At 39.7% G+C, this 12,277-nt stretch overlaps 1 protein-coding gene across 3 annotated transcripts in view; it reads left to right on the forward strand.

The window, feature by feature from the left end:
- Positions 1-12,277, forward strand: part of tp53i11b (tumor protein p53 inducible protein 11b) — a 36,491-nt gene that overhangs the window by 16,111 nt on the left and 8,103 nt on the right. For all 3 annotated transcript variants that reach the window (XM_042412854.1, XM_042412855.1, XM_042412853.1), the window contains one exon: positions 10,426-10,565. In XM_042412854.1, coding sequence (XP_042268788.1) covers positions 10,437-10,565 — 129 coding nt within the window. In that variant the 5' untranslated portion in view covers positions 10,426-10,436. The remainder of the gene's footprint in view (positions 1-10,425; positions 10,566-12,277) is intronic.

The following is a 12,277-nucleotide window of genomic DNA, read 5'->3' on the forward strand; positions in this document are numbered from 1 at the left end:
TTCAACTCAGCACAATAATCCATTGATGGTAAACTGAGGAGCAGTTCTCCCCACAGACCAACCGGACAGATCTTCTCTGTGTTGTATAGAGTACAGTTTCCAGGGGATACATTGGTGGCCTGTTCCGACTCAAGATAGGAATTCACTGCCTTTTCCACTGTCCTTTGTTTATCACTAGCTGTCATAAGCACTGCTTTCTGTGTTCATGTGTTTTCTCTACCCTTTTGCCACCACTGAACCTCATTTATGTTTTTCCACTAAATCAGAGCCAGCATTTGTCATGCAGGAATTACTTTAGGTAGTTTGAGGAAAAGAATTGAGTTTTAACACCCCCCGAACAGCTGGGTGTACAGGATCCATTGGTCTACTTGCATGGTATAACACACTTAAACTGTGCCATATCTTGCTGTGTTGTGCAGTGTTACCATTACATGGTTTCATACCCTCAACAGAGCTGCACTGACGTCATGGTTGACTGAATGTGTCAAATGTGTGAACACGCAGGACACAGGAAGAGACGCCATTTAAGACTCTTCATATTCATCTTTCAGTAGTTTTATTGCCTCTGCACAACATGAGGTGTTGTACTTCTGAATTTTTTGTCTCTTGTGTTTTTGTCTCCGATTTAAAATTCACAACGCACGGGGTTGACACAGTATTTTGAACACCAGAATGATTTAATGTTGCAGTGTTCAGTTTTTGTTTTTGATTTTGTCAGAATAGGGTTGATTTAACTCTATGGTTCATTTGGAGGCTGCATTTTCTGGTGATATGATAGGCCTACATGTTATCTCATCTACTCCTGTGGGTAGACAAATTAACAGAAGCACCTTTTTAAATGAAATGCAGTCAAATATTCTATGTCCCAGGTGCATACTGTGATACACAAACAGTAGGGAGTGACAGGATATCATAGCAGCCCAGATGTCAACATCCTGTATGAGCTGTGCACTATTTTGATCTACTCTTCTCAGCAGTGTTTGGTTGTAGCTGTTATGTCTTTGTTAAAGCTATAATGAGGTTCATTCTTCCCTTGCAATCTGTTTATGCATACTAACACAGTGTAGAAACCTTCCACTAGCACTTCTTTGCTTCACACCTTTTGTTGTTTCAGTAATTTGAGGGGTGATTTTGTAAATTTTCAAGTTAATCAGTTTTGATCATTTAACTGGAGAAATTGACTTAATTTCATCACTGATAGAGTGCAACAAACAGGAGAGTTTTTCAGAAAACAACATCTTTACCATTATATTAAAAACTGGAATGGAAGGATTTAACAGAAGTCAGGATTACAATATTATGCAGTTTGCTGTTCCGCTTTGGTTTGTAAGCAAATATTAAAAAAAAGAAAGGAAGATGAATTAAAGCTTTCAGACAATGATGTGTAGGCTCACAGTTTGGGATGAAACCTTAAGTGCCCAACACATGGTCAAGGTGAACCATGTTTTTTCTTGTGCTGTTCCTACCCTATGGAAAAACTGTTTGACATCTTGAGTTCTGCTCACAATTGGTCTGCTCATGGTGCAGATTATGCATGCATAATCTGTCTATCCAAAAACAAATTATGTATGGATTTCCTGGAGGAGTGGGAGTGAATCCGTTTATCACTGTTGAGTAGATATCTGAGGTTGGTAGGGAAATGCTGAATACTCACAGCTTTTAAAGTGGATTCCCACAGCCCTACTTGCCCTGGGGCACTAGACAGTCGTGTTGGCCTGTGTGAATGAAATCGTGTGCCTTAGTCTTCCTCAGTGATTGGGTGTGGTCACACATAACCAGAGAACAAACAACTACACATCATCATCAGAATAATTTTACAGCTACAGCTCAAGTGTCTTCTGGCACTTGCCAGGCTGTCATTGTAAATAAGGAACTGTTCTTAATGTCTTGCCTGGTAAAATGAAGGCTAAATTAAAAAAAAAAAAAAAAAAGTGCTAATGAGCTGATGTGTAGTAATGGTAAGTAATCAGAAGTAAAGGTTGGTGGCCATGAGTGTTTGTGTACAAAAACAAGACTAAGAGTTTATAACCACACTAGCAGCTTTGTGAAACTGTTATGCTCATTGTAAAATAACCAAACAGTTAGCTAGCCTATATAAACCAAAGAATTGGGTAAATAGGAATTTTGAGCTCATGGTCGCACTAGATGAAAGACTATTAATGTTTGCACCAAACTGCATGGAAATCCATGAACAGTTATTTCATTATCAACCTCATGGTGCAACTGGATGAAAAATCCAAGGATTACCAAAGTCAGTGGGGTACATCATCTGCGAACCTTGAATGTCTGTATAAAATTCTGTGCCAATCTCTCTTGCAGATGTTTAGATATTTCACAAGATAAGAGAAAACTTCGACCTGTTGGTGGTGCTAAAACAAGTCAGGGGGTCACCAAAGTCATGAAGGCCCTTATCACACCTGGCATCAATATGTGTCTTGGGTGATCCGATCACAAGTGGACAGCTCTAAGTACAGGTGTGAATGCACCAAAGTCGCATTGAGGACGCATTGAGATCCAATTGCTCAGACCACATTTGGAGGTGGTCTGGGCCACATATGGCCACATTCTTTTAGCAGTGTGTACATGAATGTGTCTTGGGCCACATTGAAGGACTGCCTACTCAACTGACGTCCTCTGCATAAGTGGAAGTATGTACTCATTCGTGCACCAATGGTGTCATATTAAAGTGCGAAACTATAAGAAGAAGCCACAACAAGAGGCAAAATGGATTCTTGTGGATGGATGAAACACGCTGTCTGGTTTGCATTTGGGCTGAAGAGTTTTGTTTTTTTCTGTGCACCAAGGTCTTTGCAAACTTCTTCTTTTAATTTCCTGCAGACTAGGCACAGGAAGTCCATTGCACTGGTCACTGTGTAGATGTATTCTAATGTAAGGTGTGACCTGATGTACTTAGAGCTGTCCACTTGTGACCGGATCACCCAATTAATGCCAGGTGTGCACAGGGCCTAAGAGACATCCTCTGGGCACCTGGTCATCAGGTTTGATCCTCTGGGGACTGAGAATGTTTCTACAAAATGTCATCACAGTCTGGACCAAAGTGGTGGACTGCTTGAAAAACAGACAGACATGCTGCTAGCATGGCTAAAAAGTAGTTCTCCACATCTCCTGATTCCTCTTCATGGTTTACAGCTCTGACCACAGGAGACTGGATCCTCTTGTCCTCAGCTTAAAGTTGTGTACTGTACTGAGGCTCCAGTATTCCTCGCAGTAATGAGAATTCCATACCATTAACACTAACCATGAGAAGTAATTCATTTACTAAGGCCAGTAAATGATTCTGAGTGGGTACAAGAGACAGACATTTCATTGGGAAACTGTCCACACTTCGTCTGGAGACTGTTGAGTGGAGCTGTTGTTTTGTGCATTATCTACTCTTGGCACTATATGGTCCCGCTAGATATCCCAAACATGGTGGTGAGGGGATTTAAAGGCTACTGGGCAACTGTGTCTCATGTTATTTATGGAAAAGAGGAGATGAGCAGGGTTTAGAGTCTGCTTTCTTATTTTGAGTAACACATTTGTTCACAGTTGCTCCTCCACACCCACACACTGCTTTGTTCGTATGATACAATTATTTTTTTACAGAGCATCTTTCTAGTCACTCACCAGAGATCTCTCAGGGAGTTCGCACATTTTCCACAGTATCTTCGTCCTATGTTTAGCAGCTTTTCATTTCAGCAGCACATGTTCTGTCACAAAATCCAGAGAAGGAACAGAGAGATTATTGTTCATTACTCTTGATATATTATTACTGGTATCAAATTCTCAGGTTTTGGTTTATTCTCCACTTTAGGTGGACTGACCCCATATATGTTGATAAGATAAGATATTGATAAGACTCCGTTCCCCCTGTTTGTTTATGCCACATGAATGCATTAACATTCTGCAAAGACATCCTCAATCACAGAAGGTGAAAGAAAGCCTTTCTTGTTAGACTGCATCAATAACAGGCTTTCCAGGCTACATCACCTGTCTGTTTAAAGGCCTATAACTGATGCACAGGTCTGCCTCTTATATTTTTCCCAGAATCCTTGAGGCTATGTAATGCATCAGAATTGTCATCATCACACATGCAATGCTTTTGAGGAATCTGTGGTTATATCTTTTTTACAGTACATGGAATAATGTTTGTTGATTGTGTGCGAGAGCTTTCTAAAGCAAGGGATTAACCATTGCTGAACTGTGTTGAATTGATGGTGTGCTAATAAGGGTGTTTTTAATCATTCACATATTGGAATTCTTTCAGCTAATAACATAACATAACAATTAAAATGGGTAATAGGATTTACAGAATCGGAATAGCACTTCCTCATTAAACAATTACTCTGGGAATAAGTATGTCTTCTAGAAAATAATCCCTCTCATAATGTAGCACTGATTATTGATTGTTTGCATTGTCTCTTTCTTATCTTGCTGAGATGAGAAATGTTCTGGAGGTATTTGTGGATGCCAGTAAAATTTAAACACTAGGTCCTCTTTTTATATTAGCTTTTCTTAAATTATGATTTTAACTGCCATCTTCTTGTTTCACCAATAATGTTTGTTTTGTACTTTAAACTTAGTTTAATGCATCTTAGTTGGATGGTTGCATAAAATAAGAAACTGTAAAATGATCATTATTGAACATGGATGCTTTTCCCTCCTTGGCACTGGAATACTGATGCATCTTTAATTCTGAAGTGTCAGTGCTTTTAGATTTTGTTTTAAAAAAGGCAGCCACCCACATTAAACATAATTACTATGCCAAGGTAAATGTATTTCATGCATTAAAGGCTGATTAGAAACAAAGCCCTTCATTGCTTTAAGTGCCAGGAACACTTGTGCTCTTACTGGGAAAAATAATCCTCTTCAGGTATCAGTGTAGGTAGAGATATCAAGATTTTGTCAATAGGGCTCTAAGCCCTTTAAGACCATGCTATATCATTTCTCCAAGCCACTTGTACCCTCATCAGCACATCAATACATCTTCTGTGAATGTTGGAATTTTAATCTTGGGTGTCTAAAAATGGACTGCTGTCTCGTTTTTCTGCTCTTAGATTCAGCTTCTCTTTATTCATCCTTTCCAACTAACTTAATAATTTTGTGTTTTACACCATATACATGTTGGTCTTTTTACTTTCAAACACACTCACATCATCCAGTTCAGATGTGGTTTGCTTCTCAACTTTAGTAAATAGGGACTTGTCATGCTGAGGGAGTGAGATCACATACAATACCTTGCATAAGTATTCACCCCCCTTGGATTTTGCGATGTTACAACCCAGAATTTAAATGATTTTATCAGGGTTTTTACCATTTGATTAAGACAACATGCATAGTGCTTTGAAGGTGCAAAATAGTTTTTGTTGTTATACAAACAAAAATTAAGACAAAAAAGCAGACATCTGTTGGATGCCCAAGTACCCCCAACCCCCCAATAAGTATCAATACTTGGTAGAACCACCTTTCACTGCACTTACAGCAGCAAGTCTGTTGGGATATGTCTCTACCAGCTTTACACATCTAGAGACTGCAGTTTTCCCCATTCTTCTTGGCAAAATAGCTCAAGCTCAGTCAGATTGGATGGGGACCGTCTGTGAACAGCAATTTTCAAGTCTAGCCGCAGATTCTCAATTGGATTGAGGTCTGGGCTTTCACGGGACCATTCTAAGACATTAACATTCTTTGCCTTAAACCATTCCAGTCTTAACCTAATCCTGCTTGGTACTTCTCTACAACTTTATCCCTGACGTGTTTGGTGAGCTCCTTGGTCTTCATGATGCTGTTTGTTTAGTAATGTTCTCTAACAAACTCTGAGGCCTTCACGGAACAGGTGTATTTATATTGAGATTAAATTGCACACAGGTGGACTCTATTTAAGTAATTATGTGACTTCTGAAGGCAATAGGTTGCACCTGATCTTAGTTAGGGGTTTCACAGCGTGTGTGTGTGTGGGGGGGGCACTGTACCTGTAAACAGTATGTAACATTTGTTTCAATTGTTGTGTTTCTGAAGAAGACCGCTACTCTACCAACCATTTATATACTTTTTAAACTTTGAAGTTGTCCTCTCCTAAGTCTTTTGCGCTGACAACAAGCCGCTCATTAGGAAAGCATGTCTGTACTCCAGTTGACTGAATACGGATCGAAGTCGCTTCATCTATCTTTAAATGTCACCTGGATAGCAAGGAGAATGATAGTGGAGTCACTGGTGGCTCTCAGCAGAGACCTCATCAAAGGTGGTTGCAATCATGAAAGGTGCTTTCAATAATGAAGAAGAGATTGGCCCATTGGCAGTTGCTAGGCAACTGTATCAGCATTACTCTGGCAAGTCAAGAAGCAGTGTTGGATAGATACGAAGGGAAATCATGCAAGGTTATTTTAGCATGTAGGAAAAATGTGTGATTTATCAGTTCATACAGTGAGGTATGTTTTATTTACTGCGTTATCACAGATGTTGATGGGGTCATAGTGTTAGAGCAGACAGACATTCAGGGAGTCACTGCTGTAGTTTTGCATCATTTACAGGGATGTCAGTGCAATGCAGGTTTTCTCTTGTAGCGTCTGACAAGCCCAGTGAAGTGGCAATGAAAGCAAGGAAGGATGATGTGCCTATTTCCTATGAATGAGGAGGTTGTGGAATACAACTGGTCACTTATCTCCGTGGAATTCATTTGAGGTTAGGGTTGAACAATATATTATTTCCCTGATATAGCAATGCACATCTGTAATGATCACATTACAAAGAATGGAATGTAATACAGCAAATTGGGCCCACGGTGGTACACTTTATAGATCATTTTACTGCTTGATCGAAAATGAAAACCATTGTTTTCCTTATGTAATAGACATTCAATTTTATCTGATAAATAACCTAATTTAGCCTCAGTCGAATGTGGAATCACAATCATTCAGAGTGCACTGATACATTTTAGTTAAAAAAAAAGGGAAAGTCTAGTGCTTCATTGGCTGTGTGAGAGTCCAAGTGGAACAACAGAAGCCTGAGCACATACTGTGTAACCTTCACTGACTTCTGCAATCCTATGTATGTCCATGTTTACAAGGAAATGTTGTCAAGCCTTGCCATATGTTTCTCAGATAGAAATGCACTCAGATTAGCAGACTTTCTAGTTCCCACCTTTCTGTTCCTCCCAAACACACATGGGGTGGCAGGAAGTGGGGGTGAGAAGAACAAAGTATTAGGAAGACCTTACAGTGTGATGCTGTCCAAGTAGGGCCGCAACATACAACATGTTTATTTACATAGCAGTTAAAAGACCAGTGTGTAAGATTTAGTGGCATCTAATGGAACGGACTTGGCAGAAATTGAATATTCATAAGTATGTTTTAATTTGTGTATAATCACCTGAAAATAAGAATTGTTGTGTTTTTGTTACCTTAGAATGAGCCCTTTATATCTACATAGGGAGCGGGTCCCTTCCACTGAGGCCACCACGTTGTACCGCCACGTTTCAATAGTAGCCCAGAACGGACAAACCAAACGCTGGCTCTAGAGAGGGCCTTTTGCATTTTGTCACTGTAGGTTCTCCTATATGCTTAGAAGGGGAGGCGGAGGGGTATTCATTTGGTTGCAATCTGCAACCTCGCCGCTAGATGCCACTAAATCTTACACACTGGTCCTTTAAACTTGTTAGTAGTATTATTATGAATCATTTAGCCAGAGTGATATCTTCTAATTGCTAATTTTGTCTCACAAGAAGTTCAAAATCCAAAATATATTAAATTTAGCAGACTATGAAAAAAAATAAGCAGCAAATCATTTCATAACTTTATTGATTAATTAGTTTGAAAAATGTTGATAAATTAAATCACCAATTGTTTCAGCACAAATTTATGTATCATGATTGCATGTCCAATAACTATTGTATTTTCTCCTGTGCAGTTTAGCTGGGTCATTTGGCCTCTGTAAGAAAACCAAGTGTTTGGTAGTATTTATTTGATGCGTTGTGCCTGTTAACTGTGATCACACACTTCCTATTTGGTGGAAAACTGAACACTTTGTGTTGTTTTTCCGGTAGCACTGATTTTTTTTTTTTTCTTTCCCGCGGACAAAGCTCTGTGTTAGAGGTGCTGTCGTCATCCTTGGGAGAGTAGTTCAATAATTGCTCTTGTTTTACTCCTCTAGAGAATTGCCCTGTGGAGTAGCCATCAATTTTTAGACAAACCATCCCATTGTGTGTGTGCACACATGTTTGTGCATGCCTTTTTGCCTCCAGTTGAACCACAGAGGTTACATTATTGAGTCAATGATGATCTCTCTTGATTTGACTGTAGAGACAGTGCAATTAAGTCCCGCCCACCCTGGAGGGGAAAACAATTCATTGCTCTCCATTGACTTTGTATTGAGTGAACGTGCATACAACATAAAAACGCTTAAAAGCTGCTGTGTGGTGGGATGCACTACCAGCAGGGTAAAGAACCCACAACTAAGTTTTTATAAGCTGCCAAACTGAAAAACTGAGCCTTTAAGAAGACAAAAGTGGTTACAGGGCTGTGTGCAGTGCGGTGGAAGAGACAGACCCGAACTGTGCTGCACGGACAGCCTGTAGCTCAAAAACTTCCATAAAAATGACACATATACCTGGATAGGCTGCTAGTCACTGACAACACGCAGGTTGAAAGTAAAAAAAAAAAAAAAGGTGTTGAATTAAAAGGTATACAGTGTTTTTAATTGATGTTTAAATCACAGAATAGCTAACCTGCATTCAGCTGAAATGCGAACTGTAGAAAAAGCCTGAATGGGAAAAGATTGCATGTCTGTGCGTGTAATTTCCCTGCCTATGTTTAGCAACTGTACTCGCCATAACAGCTGTGAAAAGTGTCATGCCAGCCTGTTATACGGTGGTGTTTGCTATACAGTTGTGCGCTCTCTACTGTACTGTAGACGAGATATCAGCCCTTGTATTCATGTATTGCATCTTAGCATATACAATGTAATGGGTTTCAGCGTATGCTATAAACTATCTTTTCCTCTCTGGTAGACATAAGATGCTAAAATAATCCTTTGACATGCTGAAATCTAATGTTTTTAGCTGACTACAGTCATTTTGTTAACATTTCGGCTCTTGGTTGCATATTACGGCACAGATTGTTTTCCTCTCTGGTGGGCGTGGATTTCAGAGTATGACGCGTTGTGCTATCTCTATTACTTGTCCCCATTGTATCCACAGGCATTATTCATTAACACTGATCAATAGGACCACCGCAGTGTATCCTGCAAACACAGTCAACAGCCAACATAGACGTAAAAGTACAAATAAATTGCACATAAATGTTTGTCATACAGTTATTGCTATTTGTTCACATCGACAAAATGATTGTTTGACTGTAATTATTAAAAAAATAAACCTCAAATAAAGTTAGTGTAAGACTATGGTTTCAAAAACAGATACAAAAGTAATTAGGTTTTTAAAACCTTATTGTTTCGGTTTAAAAGTGAATTGAACTTTCTGACTGCTAAAGGATAACCAAAGTTCTTTTTTCACAACTTGTTGGTTAAGAAATATATTTTTATAACTTACCAACATAGCTGCCTGGCAGAGCAACACTGTGGCTTTGGTCTGTTTTAATCACAGCATGTGGAGATAAAAATAAGTCATGCTCACAGCTTAAAGCTAGAAATTATAACAAACTAGAAGCAAAGGAAGGAAACTAGAAGATGAAATAATTGTTGGAAGAAAAGGCCATTGACTGTTTATTTCAGATGAGACATACATGTGTCTGTAGCCAAGGTTAGGGCATATTGCTGTGTCGTCAATACTGGTCGACACCAAAACCACCTTCCACTTACTGAGTCACTTGTTGTCAATGGAACTTGATCAATATGGACAGTGAGACCCTCAGTCTTCAGAAGGCCCATCTCCAATTACACGTGTGTGTGTGTGTGTGTGTGTGTGTGTTTGTATATATGTGTGTAAGGCAATAGCCCGTGTCACTATCAGATCCATTGGCTCTTTGAGCTGGCACCTCTCCCTATTGGCCTCTCGGCAGACCTTGAGGACATCTGGCCCCCTGAGTCCATTCTGACTTAAGAGGAAGGTTTTATGGGTTGCGTGTATTTGCTAGACCCATGTTATGTAATTGTGTTGCATAAGTGAAGTCCTCAAGGGGATTATTGGTAGATTGCTAGATGCCTCTTCCTGCCTATGCTGTAGAGGTGTCTTCTTCTAAGAGAGGGGTAATAACAGAGGTAAAACTCCACACATATTCCTTACAATGGTTTGGAAACTAAAAATTCTATAAAATATCCACATTGTTTCTCTTTTCGTCCCTTTTTCTTTCCAATTCTCTCCCTATTTTGTTCATTCGTTTACCACCATCCCCTCCAACAATATTGCCATGCACCCACTGATTGCCTTCCCTGCTTTATGCCTCTTGTGAACCTCTCTTTCCACTTCTTTGTCAGGTGTGTCCATCATGGCTTCTAAACCTCACGCTCCTCTGATGAAGAAGCACAGTCAGACAGACTTAATAAGCCGTCTGAAGAGCCGGAAGATCCTTGGAGTCGGTGGGGAGGATGATGATGGCGAAGTGCACCGCTCAAAGGTCAGATTACGTCACATGAACATATTCCAGTCATTTTATTCAATATGGGCAGTAATGCGATTAACAAAGGCAAATAGCTGGTGCATTAGTGCAACAAACAACTTAGAAATGTAAGCACATGTGTTAAACCATCATCACTCAAATGGATGACACTGCAGCAATGCATAAGCAAAAATGGCACCCAACCACAGATGCATTCATTAACCCCGAGAAGAGCTATGGATTCCTTTTAAAAGCTACAATGGGCTGCTAATTGGCTCATCACTTTCATAGTGTCCCATTGTGTGCATTTGCTCTTTATGCTTCAGTGAATGTAGATCACGTAATCCCAAGAGCTCCCGCAGCTTCACTGAGATGTGACTGGCTCCCGTGGGAGACTCCCTGCCTCTTGCATCGCATGTATTATATTCCTGCCTCACATGTATTTGCACAAATGGACAATGTACAGCGATGTGAACCAAAACACAATAGCACACATGCCGGTTCATGCCAGCAGACACGGAAACACTTGTCATATTCATGTCGAGCTGCACACTTTCAGGCAGACAATACTGTCTTGTTCCGTTTCAAAGGGCTCAAATATCAAGATTCCAATTTTTTGTTTTTTTGTTGTTTTTTTTTTAAAAAAAAAATCAGATTGCATTACAATGAGCATAGGCTGAGCAAACTGTTCCTCACTGAAATATTCATTAGGCAAGTGGGAGAAGTGAGGAGAACAGAAGGGAGCAGACATACGGTGGTGGCTGATCGCTTGTGATGACATGTCGGCCCCCTTTTCTCAGCCCTCCTGAGTGTTTGTTTTCTCTCTTAATTTTTTAGCAAGGAGACTAAGCCAGACATCTGCCACTCAGATCCCTTTCATGGAGCATACTGACAGAGACAGATATATTATACTAATAGAGAGAGAAACACTTAATACCTCAATATTCATGAAGGTTTTTTGATTTGACAAAGATTCTTGAGGTTAAATACCGGCTGTAATGATTGTATGGTGATTCAGTATCGGTCTATGCAAAGTACAGTAACACAATACAATGTGGTCTATTGTATGTGTTGTTTTGAATAGTGGGTTTCCCTATTTAACTGTGACATTGACCCTAATTTAGAAATTAAATGGTTGCTCTTACAATGTAATTGTTCTCCTACAATGTGCTGTTATTGTTGAGTTGTTCCAGTTATCCTTGCCACAAGTGTTTGTGGTAAAGAGGCCCATGGGACCCAAAATTAAAGGTTAGCTGCATAGCAAGAGTTGGTTTGAAGGGGAAGCAATTTGACTTCATCCTTGTGGTCCTTGTAAACAAAGGGAGGAAGTGTTCCTGTAGGCTGCTGACTGTCTCTTCCTGCCTCTTTTACTGCTTCGAGATAAGAATACTGTTCCTATTACTAATACTTAAATTAGATTGAAGGCTTTCTATTTATGCAACAATATGCGAATTGTGCTGAGAGATATTGCTGGTACTGTCAGCTTCTTTAAACCACTGGTATAGTACTTCAGTGTTAAGGTCATGCAGCAAAAACCAGTCTGACAGCGAGAATATATGTCTCAACTACCACTGAGACACATAAAACAGTGATCACTATCTACTTAATGTGATTCCACAAACTGACAAAATCCATCAGATGAGAGGCGTAAACACTCAAATTTGAAGTCATAGGAAAATGGATTCTATTTTGCCTGAGCATTTTTCATGCTCTCTGGCTGAAGAGTTGCC

Source organism: Thunnus maccoyii, chromosome 5 (genome assembly GCF_910596095.1).
Source record: "Thunnus maccoyii chromosome 5, fThuMac1.1, whole genome shotgun sequence".
Classification (NCBI taxonomy): domain Eukaryota; kingdom Metazoa; phylum Chordata; class Actinopteri; order Scombriformes; family Scombridae; genus Thunnus; species Thunnus maccoyii.